The following is a 19,157-nucleotide window of genomic DNA, read 5'->3' as shown; positions in this document are numbered from 1 at the left end:
CGAGTTTCCGAACCGAAGTCTTCAACTAAAGCCAAGTACCCCATTGGGGAAACTTTTTCTTGCTCTAAACCGACGTGAGTAAAAGTCAATAATTGTATTTCTTGTGGAAAGCAAATACCTCATAAAGATTTTCATTCGTACTGTATTCCTTGCGTAGGCCCTGACCACGACCTACCTCGCTGTCGGTTTTGTGCCTTATTTAAACCACAAACTATTCGTTGTCTGTACATTTTCGCTTCTAAATATTTTGGTGCTCACTTCAATTATCCAGATATGTCTTCGGTAAGCCACCCGACTACCGACATTCCGAAAAAAGCAAAGATAAAGACAGAGAAATGCTGCCTAGGTCCAGAACTGCCGACGACTCTTCTCCTAAGCTAGTCGCCAGTTCGCCGGTACTCAGGCACTTTCGCAGCTCCTGATATCTGCTATTTCGGATTCGCAGGCTTCTACTGAGACCCATTCGGAGTCCAGTATGCCGCGAGATGCTTCAACTGTGGAACCTGCGGATGTCTCTACATTGGATGGGTCCGGAGCCGCTGTGCAGGCACTGTCTTCTGAGGGTGTATTCAGGCCTACTGACTTGCATATTACACCGGCGCCATCTTCTTCTAGGCCTAATACTCTAACCATGCCTAGGAAACCGACGCGGAGACCGCATGGTCAGGCCTGTATGCCTAAAAAACAAATAAGAATGGCTGAGGACCTTATTACTTTAATCAGGGGAACTCAACCATCCCCTTTTGAGACCTAGGACTGAATTTGCTTATGATGCTTCTGACCAGGATTCTGAAATTTCTGTCTCCTCTGATGACCATGATTTACCCTGATCTACCAATGAGGATTCTGATCCAGAGGACTGTATTCCCTCTGCTTCTCCCCCAGAGGATTTTTCTTTTGGTGAAACCTTTCATGCTCTTAGGGAGCATTTTCACTGGAAAAAACAGGATTACTCTGATTCTAAAAAAAGGCTTGGAGATTTCTTACTCTTACTCTTGCCCCAACACAGGCCTTTAGCTATCCCTCCTGTTCTGGACATTGTTGAAGATGCCTTTACAGAATGTAGCTTGACCCCTGACTCTTTACCTCCTGCTCACAGAAAACCTGACAAATATTACAGGGTTCCTGATTCTCACAAGTTCCTTTTTAAAAATCGTACTGCGGATCCTGAAACAATTTCACTGGGACCCAAAAGCATTAAGGCTACTACTGCCAAAAATCCTACCCCCTCTGATAGAGATTCCATGGCCCTGGATAGATGGGGTAAGAAGGTATACTCTGCAACCTTGGCCATCAGGGCCTTACATTGCCAGTTTCATATCTTAAAGTATCAGCAGCATATTATTGGATTGCTTAAACAGAAAATGATGATTCCTGATTATGCTGAAAATAAGGATTTACAGGATTAAATGCATTCTGCTGAACAGGTTGGAAAAAATACTTTGCAATATGGTGTTGATTCACTAGAGGCATCTTGCAGGGCTGCTGTCACCGGGTCTGTACTTAGGAGCAATCTTTGCCAAATCATGTTAAAACTAAATTGCTGAATGCTCCCTTAAATCAGGACCGCCTGTTTAGCGACAAAGCAGAAGAAGTTCTTAAAAAGATGGAGGAAAAAGCTAAATGTATGCAAACTGTTAAAGGATTTCTTAAAAGTGCAGTCTCCTAGATTTAGTAGGCATTGGCCCTCAAAAATTCGTCCTTTCCTGCCTCTTCCAGGCCTTCTCAGTTCAAACCCAGAACCAGCAGAACATCCAGGCTTCAATCCCAGGGTACGCACAGGTCTAAGCAGTGGGGGGCTCCCACTTCCACTTCCAAATCCGGGAGTAATAAGACTCATCCCTATGGTAAGCTGTCTCAATGACTTAACTTTTAAACTTCCAACCACTTCTCAACTGGCTGCCCCTTTAGGGGGAAAGATTGCTCTGCAAGCAAAAAATTGGGAACTCATTGCCCAGGACAAATGGGTTTTAAACATAGTTTCCCAAGGATACAGATTTCACTTCCACACATTACCAACCCTAAACGGTTGGCCAGATCTACCCCCAAATCAGTGGGCAAAGGCTCAAAAGCAAGTACTCTCTCTCTTAAGATTAAAGGCTATTCAGGCTATACCAGAAGAGGAAAAGGGACAAGGTTTCTACTCGAGGCTTTTCTTGGTAACCAGAAAAGACAACTCATGGCGTCCTATCCTGGATCTGTCTATCCTAAACACCTTTTTGGTGATTCCAAAATTCAAGATGCTAACTCTTCACCAGTTGCTTCCCATGATAGGCAAAGATGCCTGGTTGGCAACACTGGATTTAAAGGAAGCCTACCTGCCCGTCCCAATCAGGGAATCTTGCAGAAAATACCTGCGCTTCAAAGCAGGCTGCATGCACTGTCAGTTCTCCACACTGCCCTTTGTTAATACCCTGGGTGCAGCAGATAAGCCAAAGTGCCTAGCTCCAGTCATTGCATTTTGCAGGCAAAGAAATATTCAAATATACCCATACCTGGACAATTGTCTAATTCAGGCAGAAAGCCAGGACATACTTCTGCATCATCTGGCATTTGTACAAAAGGTGTTAACTTGTCTGGGGTACACCATAAACAAAAAGAAATCACATCTGGTACCCTGTCAACAAATTATATTCCTGGGAGCAAACTTGAACACAACTTCCCAGATGGCTTTCCTCACGCCAGAGAAACAAATTCATTTTACAACTTACTTCAAACTGGTGGCCACAAAAACCCTGCTTTCTGCAAGGCAAATACTGCAAGCCTTGGGGTTCATGGCCTCGTGCATTCTACTAATTCCATATGCAAGACTGCATATGAGGAAACTGCAATGGTATCTAAAAAGCCTACGGTGTCAACATTCTCAGTATCTATAAGCAATGATTCTTGTCATACCTTGCCTACGGTTAGAATTCCTTTGGTGGGCAGAGGCCAGCCACCAAAACAAGGGTCTACCATTCACTCTGCCCGCTGCCACCCAAACCCTAACAGATGCATCAGAGACACTGCATGATTGGGGGGCTCACCTGGCAGGGAAGTGCATTCAGGGCAAATGGAACCCAAGTCAAATGCCCCTGCATATCAATCAAAAAGAAATGTTAGCTGTACAGAATGCTCTGACATCCTTCAATGACCACATTCTTCCAGGACAATTAATGGTAAAGACGGACAATACCACATAAGCAGGGGGTACCCATTCTTACCCCCTCTGCAGACTAGCCATGGCTCTGTGGAACACCGTCTTGAGCTACCAAGTGCTCAATTCCTGCCAGGAAAATTAAATACACTGGTAGACGAACTAAGCAGAAATCTCATGGACCCACACGAGTGGAAACTGGAACCACAGACTTTCAAAATGTTGATCAACAAATGGGGAAGCCCAGATATAGACCTGTTTGCCTCCCCCCAGAACAACCAGTTGGACAAATTCTGCACAAGGACTCCCCACAAACAAGCTTGGAAAGTGGATGCTCTGTCCTTCACCTGGAAAAAATCTATCAGCTTATGCCTTTCCTCCTCTGCCTCTCCTCTTCAAAGTACTACTAAAGATCAAACAGGACAAACCAAGGATGATATTGATTGCAGCAGACTGGCCACGCCAACACTGGTACTCCCTCTTGAGCAGTATCACAGTGGCCCCATGGCACCTGCCTCAGACCTCTACCCTGCTGTCTCAGCAGGAGAACCAGACTGGCCACGCCAACACTGGTACCCCTTCTTGCGCAGTGTGTCACTGTTGGCCCCATGGCATCTGCCTCAGACCCCTATCCTGCTGTCTCAGCAGGAGAACCAGATTCTGCACCTCCAGCTTCAAACAATGAACCTAGCAACCTGGCTAATCACCTAATCTCTCCATTACCATCCCTCAGTAAACAGGTGGTTGTCATTTTGGAGGCAAGGAGGTCTAGTGCTAGAAAATCTTATGCTGAAAAATGGAAAAGATTCTGTGCCTGGAACCAAACTCGAGGGATGGCCACAGCAGCGCCCAATTTACTTCAGATTCTTCAATACTTAACTGAGATGCTTCACAAGGGCCTTTCTTTTTCCTCCATCAAAATTCACGCCTCAGCCATTTCAGCTCATTACAACACAGAACCCCCCCTATTTTCTCATCCACTGCTCAAGCAGTTCCTCAGAGGGGCCACAAACTTGACCACCCGGGAGAGCCCCAACCCCAGCCTGGGACCTTAACTTTGTATTGGAAAAACTCGCTCTTCCTCCTTTTGAGCCAGCTGCAACTGCAGAGTTAAAATTCCTTTCTTGGAAAACAGCTTTCCTTTTAGCAATCACTTCAGCAAGAAGGGTATCTGAATTACAGGCCCTTATGGCAGTGGAGCCTTTCATCATCCTTCATGCAGACAGGATGTCCCTCAGGACCAGTCCCTCTTTCATGCCCAAGGTTAAAAGTGTGGCTCTTAATCAGTCAAATCATTTGCCAACCTTCTTTTCTAATCCACAGAACAAAGGGGAATGGATACTGCACTCCTTAGATGTGCACAGACAACTTTTAGATTTTACTTGGACAGGACTAAACCTCCAAAGGAAATCTGAACAACTGGTGGCATTTGCTGCAGGGGCAGAGGGGAAGGCTATTTCAAAGCAAACATTTCTAAATGGATAGGCCATTGCATTCATTTCTGCTATAAGCACCATGGAAAACCTATCCCACAGGGGAATAGACCCCATTCAACCAGGGCTGCATCTACCTCTACAGCCTTTCTCAGAGGTGTCCCTACCAGAGATATCCTAAAAGCTGCTACCTGGAGTTCTGTACATACTTTCACCAAGCATTACCATTTGCCAGTTTTCTCTTAATCCAGAGCTGGCTTTGCCACCGCAGTCTTGCAGGGCCTTATAGCTGGTCCTAATGCTATCCAAATTCCTCTTCCCATCCTTAGCTTGGGGCAAGAAAAACTGATGTAATGGTGTCGGCTGCATGCTTTATACCCCTGACTACCTGTCGTCATGGAAGATGAAACAGCAACCGACGCAGGACCTAAGACTTTGATAATCAGGCCGACTGAGGGCTACTGCAAGCAGATAACCCAAATGTAATGACTGCAACAGTGAATACACTCGAACATCTACATTTATGTAAGTGTACACAACTGTACTCTTTCTTTTGGTGAACGTGCCTTCTCTGTGGCTTCTGCTTATCATTGCTGTGTTTGATTGCATTTTCTCCAGGTGCTTTGGTTTTCTTTCACATTCTGAAGATGTGCAGTAGGCATAGAGGATATTCTAAATTGTCTGTGTGAGTGTATGTGTGTGTGTAATACAGAAGAAAGACATGGCAACCTACTTCATTTCTCACCTTTTCCTTGAAAGCTCCACTGTTAGTAGTGGCTGTCCTTGGGTCACTGTTGGAGTTTGCTGCACCTCATAAGAGGGGAAAAACAACTGAGTATAGCAATATAGTAAGGCCTGTGTTTAAAATCTGGTAACAAACCAAAGGCATCAGCAGTAGTTAATTCTATGTTGTAAATGTGAGAAAAGGGGGACACGTGGCTATAATTTATTCTAGCAGTAATAACACTGCTCTGCTTGTGAAAGATGTGAAAACCATATTACTCATGACGATGAGCTTATGGATTTCAGTACACTGTCTGCAAGATTAGTTGAATCAAGATTTTTGCTAGTGTCATTATAAAATTGAGTGTGATATATTAATTGATGGCAGGGAGCTGCAGTTACTACTAGACTCAGGCAACGTGGTCATGCTTGTAAAGACCATGCATGTATTTAATGTATGTAAAAATAAGTTGTTTACTAAAAAGGCAGTTGAAGTATGCTGCATTCACAGATTAAAAACAAAAAGCATTCCATAAATCAAGTAGAAATACAAATTGGGTTTGAAAAGATGGTTCATCCTGTTGCTGTAGACTTCAGTTTAATAAATTGTGATAGGAAAATGTTTTCCCTACCTTAAAGATTTTTGGTGGCAAATAAGGTGATCTTTTGACAGACCAACTTAGTGTGGAGCAGGAAACTAGCAAGTGAACTAACTTACAAATACACCTTTGTCTAGTCCAGAGAAGGAGCACTAGACATAAGATTATAGTCTAACAAATCTTTGAATTTTAGAAAACCCATATTGTACAGGAGGAAAAAGAGGAGAAAATATTCCATGTAAAGAGAAATGTTAGCATACATCTGTGGCAGAGCAACCCTGAAAGAGAAGAACTGGTGGAAGAGATGGAGTTGCATATTAAGATATTGGAGCTGGAAAATGATGCACATGAGGGAGTAGAAATGGTCACTGTAGCCTGAAAGTGTTGCCCAGCAGGGAGTAGAAATGATTAACAGAACCGAAGAAAAGATTTTGCTCACTGAAATTGGGTATCCCACGAGAATTTTAAGTATGAAAGCTGCTCAATGTGAGGAAAAAAATGAACCTTTGTGTTTAGCTTAAAAAAAAAACAAAACAAAAAAAAAAACCTCTGAAATGGGAAAATTCTAAGCAGTGGAAAAAGTCTGAAATGGGAAAATTCTAAGCAGCAGATAGGTGTTGAGAAGGAAAAAATTAAGAAAAAGAATGACATATGAAGAGGAACCGGCAGTAGTTAAGAGATTTTAAACCCATTTATGTCAGTATAAGACTAATACCCATTGCCTAGAACTTTCCTTTATTTGGGTTATCTGTGTAGAAATAAGGAAAAAATAAAACTGAAGATAAAATCCTTTGCAAAGAGGGAACAACTTTGGGGAAAAAACAAAGTTGCGAAAGTGATGGTCTCCCTCCTTTTTCTTTCTTTCTTTAGGTTGCTGTTTCTATCTCAGTCTAAGTATTGTAAACTGGAAGATAAGATAACCTTGCAGAGAAACCTAATGATATTCCTGATAAGCTAAAGTAAAAGAACCTTAAACAGAAGAATATTGGTTGTATTCATCAGGTTCATAAAGGAAAGAACAAAATATATTAAGTGAGCTTGATATAGCACCTGATACTAAAGAGAACTGGTGTGAGTTATCTTTCTTAGGAGAAGACTTAGACTGTAAGACCTAGGTGTCTATATTAGTAGGAGAGGTGTCAGTGCCTTCTACTGCACAACAATGAGCCTAATGAAACTCCATTGTTTGCTGACCTCTGGGTAAGCTGGCAAACGTTTAGAAAGACACAATGAGAGGATGACCATTTGAACAGCACAAGGGAAACTGTAAAGTCTTAGGAAATAAGTTGAACAAAATGTTTCCACTTACTTACCTGTACTTTGACTTAAAATGATTTATTGTACAGAGCAGAGACAGAGAGGAAGCAGTGCATTAACTAACTATTAGAGGGCAATTTTTTTCAGAAACCTAGTGGTGATGTTAGTCTACAGTCGTGTTCTAGGAGAATGGACATGTCTAAAACATGGATCCTAACATATGTTTTAATAGCCTAGAATAATGAAAGAAGTGGGGAACTTCTATGTTGGATGCCAAGAATTTTACAGGAAAGCCCCCCCCCCCCAATACTTTAAAGATCCTTTGGTTCCAGGGCTTGTCGTAAAGGTGCTATTTGAAAGTATTGCTGTGGAGATTGGCCACTGGCAAAATGGCACAATAGCTTTCAAAACCTTTTGGTTATTTGGGATTGTGGAGTTAAGTAAACTGAGGCTATTCTCTATGTAAGGTTAATCTCAAGTCTTTAGCTAGAGAGTTAATTGTATTGTTTTCAAGATTAGGGATACCTAGCAAAATGCTTATTGACCAGAGGATTTCATTTATGTCCAGAATAAGACAGCAACTGAGACAGTACTTCAAGGTCAAGCAGTTAAAAACCTCTATATACTATCCCCAGGCAGATGGTTTAGTGGAACATTTTGAATGCAAATTGATGTCTGTGCTGCGAAGTTACTGAGGAAGATGGTAAAAACTGAGACCAGTTAGCACTGTACTTCCTGTTCACCATTACAGTCCTTTTGATTTATTGCGTGGTAGGCACTCTAGTGGACTGCTGGATATTACCAGTGATACAGAGGAAGAGAATCCTCATTAAAAGCGACATAGAACACTTTCCCAACTTATAAGTAGGCTAAATGTGGTAGTGCCCATTGCAGAGCAACACATGGAAAGAGCTGAGGCTAAACAGCAACAGGTGGATAATAGAAATGCACGGATCAGTGAATTCAAAAGCGGAAACCAGATGTTCCTTTTGGCCCCCTCCACAGAAAACACATTTTTGACTAGGTGGCAGAGACCATTTGAGGTAGTAGGTGAAAAAAGCAATAAAGTTAAACAGACTGGTAACAGAAGGCCAGAACAAGTATACCCTTTAGGTGTTCTGAAACCATGGAAAGAAATGCAGACCTTTGTAGTTAGCTTATGGCAGAAACTAAGTTTTGTTAAAGAAAGTAAACTGACCTATGGACCTACACTGCAGACACACAAGACACACACACACCTGTAAATGTTTTTTGGACCTATATGGCAGATCAAATTTTAGTAAGCACCATATTGAGACTATTCCAGGAAAACGTTAAAGTGGAAGGCTGTGTAAGAAGAAATAAAAAGATGCTTAAGACAGACTGATAGGGGAGTCATAAAGTGAGTGGAACATCCTGATATTGCTAGGCCTAAATTCCGGTGGAACAGAAATGTTCTGTAATGATTTTAGGAATTTTGATTATCTTTTTGAGCAGCAGACCAGTGCCTAGTGTGAATGAACTAATAGGCTGGGGAAGGCGAGATTCTTGACCACATTAGGTCTGACAATTGAGCACTGGTATGTGCCTCAATGACAAAATTCAGGAGCAAGACGGCCTTTTCAGCACCAGAGAGTTTATCCCAGTTTGTTCCTTAAGCTTGGACCCGACGCTGCTGACATCTTTCAGAGATTAATTGACCCCTAAAGCCACATATCAAATTGCCATTTTTATTTACACTTTGACTTGGTTAGTCCCACTAGGCCAGTGGCATTTTCAGGGGGAGACCTGAGGTGGTATTCATATTGACTAGGAGAAATTTGTCCAAGAAACTTTGGAACTTCCTTTATTCTTTTTGATAAGTGCTGTGGGATCTTTTACGTCCATCTGCACTACCACCAGCTCTGGCAGATGGCTGTTCTAGGCTCTCTGATACTGTGACACCCCTCCTCTGGGCCAGTGGAGCTTCAATCCTCACCATTGCACCGGTGGGAAATGTTCACTTTGAGAGAAAAATAGACACGCACAATATTTTCAGATGCAGCTCTCTGCACCTAGCACAGTTTCCCTTAAGAGCACACAGAGAATGCACACTCCAATCCTGGTGCTGGACTTCCTCTCCAGGCCCCAAATAAGACTCCACACTGACCATTAATGGAAAGACTCTGGCAGATACAGAATAACGACATTTAACTAATCTCACTATATTTTCCTAACTGACTGAAGAGTTACTGTTCACTTTGTACTTGGCTGAAGGTAGATGAGTGTCTCTTGTCAGGTCTAATAACAAAGTGCTGAGTGCCAGTGACACATCTTTGACTAGTTTCTCAGTGCAATTTCAGTGCTGGCTACAAAATGACATCACATCTGGTCACTTCACTCTGTGGTTCCCACACTGCCTCCTCACTAGAAATTGAACAAGGATTTTGCAGTGTGTTACAGTACCCACACGCGCAACTTTGCTAAGGCTTATAGCATCTGGAAGCCAGAAAAAAATCCAACACTTCTACCCTTCCTGCAGAAAGACTTTTCATAGACATTGCATCTGTGGCTGTATTCAGACCTGTGAAATAGAATCTTTATGGCCTAAACCAAGCTGTTTTTCGTAAGGTTAGCTGGCCTCTTCCCTTCCAGTATCCTCTGTTAAAATATGTACATTTCAGCAGTTACAACAATACTACCTGACATTTCTTTTCTGTCCAGCAAGACCTACTGTTGATGCACTTTTAACACAAGAAGCTTTGCAAATCAGTTTGATTTTTAGTTGACATACAGTTCTTTACAAAACTCCAGCTAGCTATGCTGGCATATGTTACACATGCATCGTCGTCCTCCCCCTGGCACTACCTCACATCATCGCAGATGTTCTTCGTCTCACATTGCTGCAGTCATAACCTGTGGGTAGTCCGCTGTCCTAGGTCGGCCCGAATACCAAAGGGTTAGGCTGGCGTCGGTCATGGGCGCCCAGAGCTGACGTCAGTACGTAGTAGTACTTAAGCGCATGACCGACGCCATATTCCCAGTCTTTCTTGCCACGTGGTCCGAAGCAGAAGCAGTGTTTGCAAGTGCCGTTCGGCATTTTTTCGAGTTTCAGACCGAAGACCAAGTTGGGCTAAGTACCCCGTTGGGGAAAATTTTTGTCTTTTCTTGCCTCAGTTAATCCGGATGTCAGAAAAAGTTAATAATTGTATTTCTTGTGGGAAACAGATACCTCATAGGGACTATCATTCTCTCTGTATTCCTTGCTTAGGGCCTGAGCACGACGTAGTCGGGTGTCGCTTTTGCGCTAGATTTAATAAGCGCACCATTAAACGCAGATTAGACTGTGCTAGGCTTGTTTTCGGTTAGCGGTGTAACTACAACATGCCGTCGGATCCTCCGCCCGCTACCGCTAAAAAGCGAAAAGATAAATCTTTAAGGTCTAAACCGGATGAGTTGTCCGTTACGGACGCCGGTTCTATGGAATCTACGGTTGAATCTGTGGATCCAGCCGAGGTCTCGGCTGAATCCCAGGGGGAACCTTTACTTTTACAGGAGTTGGCCTCTCAGGAGTTAGGTCAGGCCGAGGGTGCCTCTCAAGTTTCTGTGGTTCCATCCTTACAAAAGGTTATTAGGCCTTCTTCTTCAGTCACTAAAGGCCCTGCTAAGGCTAGACCAGGTGTTTCTGGTACGGGACACAGCTCTGGTTCTTCGGGTTCTGTTCCTAAAAAACATATGTTGAAAATGGCAGAGGATTTGATTACTTTGATCAGGGGTTCTATGCCCCCTCCAGAGAAGAGGCCTAGGGTGGAGGCAGATTTAGAGGGAATGGAGCATTCCTCCGATTACTCTGAGTCCTCAGCTGAGGATATTCAGGATTTTCCTCCCTATTCTGATTCGGATGCAGAGGATTCCTGTCCTTCTGCTTCACCTCCAGAGGATTTTTCCTTTTCTGAAACCTTGCATTCCATGAGGGAGCATTTCAAGTGGGAAGGTCAGGATTTTTCAGATTCTCGTAAGAGGCTTAGAGAATTTTAGTTTTTGCCACAGCATAGACCTTTGGCTATTCCCCCTGTTTTAGATGTTGTTCAGGATGTTTTTTCTGAAGCTTCCCTTAATCCTGATTCTTTACCCCCTGCCCCTGTCAAGCCAGACAGGTATTAGAGTTCCAGAGGCACATAAATATTTGTACAAGAGCCCTAGAGCTGATCCGGAATCTATTATTCAAGGGCCTAAGGGTGTCAGGGCTTCTGTGGTTAAGAATCCAGTACCTTTGGATAAATATTCTAGAGCGTTGGATAGGTGGGGTAAAAAAGTGTACACCTCCTCTACGTTAGCTATGAGGGCTTTAAATTGCCAATTCCATATGCTGAAGTATCAGAACTTTCTGTTAGGTCAATTGAAAGCTAAGGTAGATGCTTTAGCTGAGGGTATAGAGTGTAAGGAATTGCAGGACTTGGTTCATGCTTCAGATCAAGTTGGTAAACATTCCTTGCAGTGTGGCTTCGATGCCCTTCAGGATTCTTCCAGGGTGGCTGCTACTGGTTCAGTTATTCGTAGACATGCCTGGCTTAAGGATCAAAATTTGTCAGAGCATGTTAAAGCTCGGATTTTGGTTCCCCTGTGGAGTCAGTTTTGAAAAAGATGGAAGACAAAGCTAAGTCTATGCAGACAGTTAAGGAATTTTTGCAAGTGCAGCCCCCTAAGTTTAGCAGGAATTGGCCTGCAAGAGGATGGTCTTACCCTTCTTCGGATTTTCAGTCTAAGGGCAGGTCTCGACGTGGTAGGGGCAGGGCTCACGCTCAGGGTTCTTTCAGACCTAGGACTTGGAGTTCTCCTGCACAATCTTCTGGTGAGGGCAGGGGTCAGCCTTTTCGTAAACAGACCCAATGACCTGTATCTTCAGCTGCCGGACCCTTCTCTTCTGGCAGCTCCTCTAGGAGGAAAGTTGGCACTTTTCAAACAAAATTGGCATTTGGTCACCCAGGACAAATGGGTGTTGGACATTACAAATCAAGGCTACAAGTTTTATTTTCACACTTTTCCCCCTTATAAGGCATGCCAGATGTACCTCCTCAGCAAAGGATGGAGGCTCAGGATCAAATTTCTTTGCTTTTACAGATGGGGGCAATCCAGGTGGTACCTTCGTCAGAAGAAGGCCTAGGGTTTTATTCTCGTCTATTCCTAGTGCCAAAGAAAGGAAACACTTGGAGGCCAATTCTGGATTTGTCCATTCTCAATACATACCTAGACATTCCAAAGTTCAAGATGTTAAGATTACAACAACTTCTGCCTCTGCTAGGAAAAGAGCACTGGATGGTAACTCTGGATCTCAAAGAAGCCTATCTTCACATTCCTATCAGGCCCAGCTGCAGGAGATTCCTACGCTGGCTGGTACTTCTCATTATCAGTTCTCTGCATTGCCCTTTGGTTTATCTACTGCGCCCAGGGTGTTCACAAAGGTTCTGGCTCCTGTAATAGCTTACTTAAGACTGAGGGGAATACAAATTTATCCTTATCTGGATGACTGCTTGATTCTTGCTCAAGACAAAGACAAGTTACTTCAACAGCTACAGTATGTGATGGCAGTTTTAAGGTGCCTAGGGTATTCTGTGAACGAAACAAAGTCCAGTCTAGTACCCTCTCAGGACATGTGCTTTCTGGGTGTGAGACTGAATACAGCCTCTCAGATGGCTTTTCTGACCCCGGAAAACAAAGAACTCTTCACCTCTACTTCCAGCAATTATCAGTACGGTCCAGGCTGACTGCAAGGACAGTCCTTCAAGCCTTGGGGTTCATGGCATCTTGCATTCTGGTACTTCCCAATGCCAAACTACATATGAGGAAGCTACAATGGTATCTCAAAAGTGTATGGACTCAACACTGCCACGATTTGGACACTGTCATTCCGATAATACCGTGCATCCAGAAGGAATTCTTGTGATGGGCACAGGAATGTCACCTAAACAAGGGACTCTCTGTGACCCAACCAGAGGCGAGTCAGATCTTAATGACGGATGCCTCAGACCTGGCTTGGGGAGCACACTTCAATGGGAAATGGATTCAAGACACGTGGCCTCCCAAATTACAGCATTTGCATATCAACATGAAGGAGATGTTAGCAGTCCAGTTTGCCCTGATGGCTTTCAAGGGCCTACTTCAACCAGGACAGGTGTTGATTCAAACAGACAACACTACGGTCATGTGGTACATCAACAAGCAGGGGGGGGGCCCATTCTTACCCTCTTTGCAGACAAGCTATGATATTGTGGGAGACTGCTCTGGGGTTGCACATCACTCTTCAAGCACGGTTTCTGCCAGGAGCACAGAACTCCCTAGCAGATGTATTGAGCAGACAAATTGTGGATCCCCACGAGTGGAAATTGGATCCTCAGGTATTTCAACAGTTGACAGTGGCTTGGGGAACTCCAGACATAGATCTGTTCGCTTCTCCTCTAAATTTCCAAATACCAAAGTTTTGCACAAGGATGTTTCACCCAAAAGCTTGGAAAGTGGACGCTCTATCTTTCAGTTGGAACAACCTTCACGTCTATGCTTTTCCTCCTCTGCCTCTCCAAGGTACTCTTGAAAGTCAGGAGGGACAAGCCTCGCATGATTTTAATAGCACCAGATTGGCCACGTCAGCACTGGTATCCTCTGCTGAGGAGTTTAATTCAGGAGCCTACTTGGCCTTTACCTCAGCTTCCTCATTTGTTGTCCCAGTCAAGCAGTCATTTGCTCAATGTCAGGGTGCAGTCCCTGCATCTAACGGCCTGGCGTATTCTGTTTTAGAGCCTGTGGGTTCTCCGCTTCCCCAGCAGGTTTTGGATGTCATTTTGGAAGCTAGGCGGCCTAGCACTAGAAAAGTTTATGCTGATAAATGGAAGAGATTTTTTCTTTGGAGCACAGCAAAGGATTTTGATGTCTCGGTACCTAATTTGAGTTGTACACTGCAGTACCTTACTGAATTACTGGACAAGGGTTTGTCGTTTTCCTCTGTGAAGGTTCATGCTGCAGCCATTTCTGCTCACTATGATTGTGACCCTCCTTTATTTTCTCACCCTTTGTTTAAGCAATTTCTTAGAGGGGCAAAAAATATAAGACCCCCATGTAGAGCTCCTACTCCTTCCTGGGATCTCAATTTTGTGTTGGAGAAGCTTACTTTGCCTCCTTTTGAACCTGCAGCTACGTCTGAATTGAAGTTTTTGTCTTGGAAGACTGCCTTTTTGTTGGCCATTACTTCTGCCAGAAGGGTATCTGAATTGCAGGCTCTCATGGCAGTTGAACCCTTTCTAATATTCCATAAGGATAGAGTTTCTTTGCGTACTAACCCTACTTTCATGTCAAAAGTGATTTCTAATGTGGCCTTGAACCAGTCTATTCATTTGCCTACCTTTTATGCTGATCCTCAAAATAAGGGGGAAAAAATCTTGCATTCTTTGGATATACACAGGCAGTTACGTTATTATTTGAACAGAACTAAGGAGTTCAGACAGACTCAACAGTTATTTGTTACTTTTGCTTTGGGTTCACAAGGGAAAGCTGTTTCAAAGCAGACTATTTCAAAGTGGATTGGTAATTGCATTGCTTTTTGTTATTCTCATCATGGGAAGAATGTTCCTGCTGGGATTAGACCTCATTCCACTAGGGCTACGGCCACTTCTACTGCTTTTTTGAGGGGTGTAGCTACTAAGGACATTTTGGAAGCAGCTACTTGGAGTTCAATTCATACTTTTACTAAGCATTATCATCTCCCTCTTTTCTCCAAGTCCAGGGCTGGGTTTGCCACTGCAGTCTTACAGGGCATGTTAGCAGCCCCTAATGCCTTTTAGTTTGCCAGCCTCCCTTTTCCTTTGCTTTGGGATTCTACCCACAGGTTATGACTGCAGCAATGTGAGACGAAGAACATAGTACAGTTTTGTACCTACCATAAATGTAGATGTTCGAGGATCCACATTGCTGCAGTCCTATTTTCCCTCCCTCCTTCCCCGCTTTGGTTTGGGGTTGTGGTTGTTGTTGTTATTACTTGGGGATAATTGTTATTTCTCTCCTTTATGGCTCTGGCCTTTTCTTTTTAAGGCCTTCTGACATCTGGGGCAAGAAAGACTGAGAATATGGCGTCGGTCATGCGCTTAAGTACTACTACGTACTGACGTCAGCTCGGCCCATGACCGACGCCAGCCTAACCCTTTGGTATTCGGGCCGACCGAGGACAGCGGACTACCCACAGGTTATGACTGCAGCAATGTGGATCCTCGAACATCTACATTTATGGTAGGTACAAAACTGTACTTTACAAACCAGGCGGGGTATGTAATAGACATGGGAACTGTTAGGCCACAGAAGGGAAAAAATAGAAGTGAGATACTGGCCTTTTCACTGTGCTTGGAGACAATTGAGGTCATTGTCAGGGTTAGCGGAATGCTAGCAGAATTGTCTACTCCATTTTACATCTACTGTATGCCATCTTGTAGACTTGATAAAAGGGAATATCTTAAAGTAAAATGAGCACTGGGGACAGTGCTGCTAAGCAGCTGAAGCAAACCTGTTCAGAACCTGTTTTAGCATCTACATATTTCAGGAGATGTTTTCTCCTTTGTTAGTCATTAGAGGTAGGCCTAGAGCCTATGCTTTCACAGATCTTTGAGGAGGATAAATGCTGTCAATGGATTTGTTAATCCAGTAAGGAATGCTTGGCATTCAAGTAGGCATTGTCACTAAAATATTCTGTACTTCAGTGGCACTTTATATTGGTGACAGACCATGCACCCCCTAATGTGGCTCCATAAGCAATAAGATGAGAATACTAAACTTTGTTGGTTTGTGCTCTCATTTCACCTTTTAAATGTACTGTAAATTGTAGGTTTGGCTCTCTACCCATTATAGTACAGATAGACTGCCAAAGGATCATAGCCCAAGTAGGCCTGAAACTGTGGGTTTCAAACTGGGGTGGGGGTCAGTGTAAGGTAGGGTGCATTTCTCACTGTGATGCATCAGACTGGTGTAAGTAGTATTTCTGTACATGGACTGTTTGGTAAATACAGCATAAATATTTCCCTTTGTCAGACAGACACGGGTGCTATTAATGAGTCAGTTGGTATATGTATGTGTTTACCATGGCAATAGCCTCATTTATATATTTAATCTGAGAAGTTGGCATTTTATTGCAGGATGAGTTTGTATGTGGAGCAGTGATTCTGAGGTGTATAATATAACAAAGAATAGAAGCAGCCTTGAGATTTTGTACTATGAATCCAAACAGAAGGAAGCTGTGTGAAATTGCACTGGGACTGTAGCAGGACTGGTCTGATAGACTATCAGATTTTTGTTGTTTATCACCACCAGAGAAGTCTATTTCTGTATTCTTATTCTATGTTTGATAATCTACTGTATATTATGAACTAGTTATACATAAAATGTGTGTGTGTGTATATATATGTATATATATATATATATATATATATATATATATATATATATATTCATGTAGAATGTATAATGTATTGCTTGCAATATGCTTGCGTGCATGTACTTTTTTATTTCACTTTGATGTGCAAGTCCTTTTAATCTCTGGAATTTTTTGTCTTGTGCATTTAATCATGCCTGGATATGTGTATTATATTTCTAAACTTTCTTTTCAGAACACAAGGTGATCATTGTTGGACTTGATAATGCTGGGAAGACGACAATCCTGTACCAGTTGTAAGTACTGTAGCAAACACATGCTTATATTCTGGGTAGTTCTTTTTTTGTCTACTTTGCAGTCAATTGTAGCTTACCTTTGAAGTTAATAAGTTGTCTTTGTGTTTGATTGTAGTTCAATGAATGAAGTTGTGCACACATCTCCAACAATTGGCAGCAATGTCGAAGAGGTGGTGGTAGATAACACACACTTTCTTATGTGGGATATTGGCGGGCAAGAATCTCTACGGTCATCTTGGAACACATATTACACTAATACAGAGGTAGTGTCTACTCTTAAGTTGCATGGCATTTTCAGTGTAGTAATAGTAAAATGTCTTGACTTTATCTGGTTAGTCCAGTTACACTTTGCTACTGTGCATATTATAGAGATGTTCTTAGTGTTTCACTGTTGCAATTATAACATCTGGGTTATCTGCTTGCAGGTAGCTCTCAGTCAATCTGATTATCAAAGTCTTGGGTCCTGCATCAGTTGCCGTCTCATCTTCCATGACGTCAGTGGTATAAAGCATGCAGCCGAAGCCATTACATCAGTCTTTCTTGCTGTGCAGTGCCCAAAGCAGAAGCAGTTTGCAAGTGCCGGTCGTCCGACTCCTGAAATTTTAATTTTCGAGTTTCAGATCCGAAGTCTTCAACTAAGCTAAGTACCCTGTTGGGAATCCTTTTTCTTGCTCTAAACCGATATCAGTAAAAGTTAACAGTTGTATTTCTTGTGGAAAGCAAGTACCTCCTTGCCTAGCCCCAGACCACGACGTACCTCGCTGTCGGTTTTGTGCCTTATTCAAACCTCGTACTATATTTTTGCATCTAAATATTTTGGTACTCTGTTCGATTATCCAGAAATGGCTTTGGTAAGCCACCCAACTACAGATATTCTGAAAAAACACAAAGATAAAGACAGAGACAGACAGTAGAAGTCCAAAGCTGCTGATGACACTTCTCCTAAGCTAGTTGCCAGTTCGCCGGTACACAGTGAGGAGCTTTCGCAGCCCCTGATACTCGCTACTTCAGATTCGCAGGCCTCTACTGAGACCCATTCGGAGTTCAGTATGCTGCGAGATGCTTCTTCGACTGTGGAACCTGTGGATGTCTCTACCTTAGATGGGTCCGGAGCCACTATGCAGGCACCGGCTTCTGAGGGTGTATTCAGGCCTACTGATTTGCATGTTAAACCAACGCCATCTTCTTCAAGGCTTAAAACTCGATCCATGCCTAGAAAACCGACACCCAGACAGCATGGTCAGGCCCCTCTGCCTAAAAAACAAATGATAAGAATGGCTGAAGACCTTATTACTCTAATCAGGGGAAGCCACCCTTCTCCCGCTAAGAGACCTAGGAATGATTTTCCTTCTGATTCTTCTGATCAGGATTCTGAAATTTCTGTTTTCTCTGACCAGGAGTTGCCCTTATCTACCCCTGAGGATTCTGATTCAGAGGACTCCATTCCCTCTGCTTCCTATCCAGAGGATTTCTCTTTTGGTGAAACCTTGCATACTCTTAGGGAGCATTTCCGCTGGGAAAGCCAGGATTACTCTGACTCCAAAAAGAGGCTTAGGGAATTCATACTCCTACCTCAACACAGGCCTTTAGCTATCCCTTCTGTACTGGACATTGTAGCTGATGCCTTCTCTGAATCTAGCCTGGCCCCTGACACTTTACCTCCTGCTCCCAGTAAACCAGATAGGTGTTACAGGATACCTGACTCTCTCAAAAGTTCCTCTTTAAAAATCTTACTGCAGATCCTGAGACCATTTCACAGGGACCCAAGGGCATTAAGGCTACTACTGCCAAAAACCCTACCCCCTCTGATAGAGATTCCAGAGCCCCGGACAGATGGCGTAAGAAGAAGGTATACACTTCTGTACCTTTGGCCATTAGGGCCTTAAACTGCCAGTTTCATATGTTAAAATATCAGCAGCATGTTGTTGGATTGCTTAAACAGAAAATTATGTTGATTCCTGACTGTGCTGAAAAAGAATTACAGGACGTAATGCATTCTGCTGAACAAGTTGGGAAACATACTTTGCAATGTGGTTTTGATTTATTAGAGGCATTTTGCAGGGCTGCTGTCACTGGGTCTGTACTTAGAAGGCATGCTTGGCTTAAGGAGCAATCTTTGCCAGGTCATGTTAAACTAAATTACTAGATGCTCCCATAAACCAAGACCACCTGTTTGGAAACAAAGCAGAAGTAGTACTTAAAAAGATGGAGGAAAAAGCTAAATCTATGCAAATTGTTAAAGATTTTCTGCAAGTACAGCCTCCCAGATTTAGTAGGCATTGGCCGTCTAAGAATTGGTCCTTTCCTGCCTCTTCCAGGCCTTCTCGGTCCAAACCCAGAACCAGCAGA

General features: G+C 43.1%; 1 protein-coding gene across 1 annotated transcript in view; it reads left to right on the top strand.

Moving 5' to 3' along the window:
* ARL5A (ADP ribosylation factor like GTPase 5A) overlaps window positions 1-19,157 on the top strand; it is a 413,163-nt gene that overhangs the window by 103,639 nt on the left and 290,367 nt on the right. The window contains exons 2-3 of the mRNA XM_044074900.1: window positions 16,748-16,808; window positions 16,924-17,071. Of these exons, the coding sequence (XP_043930835.1) occupies window positions 16,748-16,808; window positions 16,924-17,071 (209 nt within the window). The remainder of the gene's footprint in view (window positions 1-16,747; window positions 16,809-16,923; window positions 17,072-19,157) is intronic.

The sequence above is a fragment of the Protopterus annectens genome, chromosome 6.part0, assembly GCF_019279795.1.
Source record: "Protopterus annectens isolate FY-2018-M chromosome 6.part0, PAN1.0, whole genome shotgun sequence".
NCBI classification, from domain to species: Eukaryota; Metazoa; Chordata; order Ceratodontiformes; family Protopteridae; genus Protopterus; species Protopterus annectens.
Note: the sequence above shows the minus strand (reverse complement) of the source record. Positions and strands in the feature narration are given on the sequence as shown.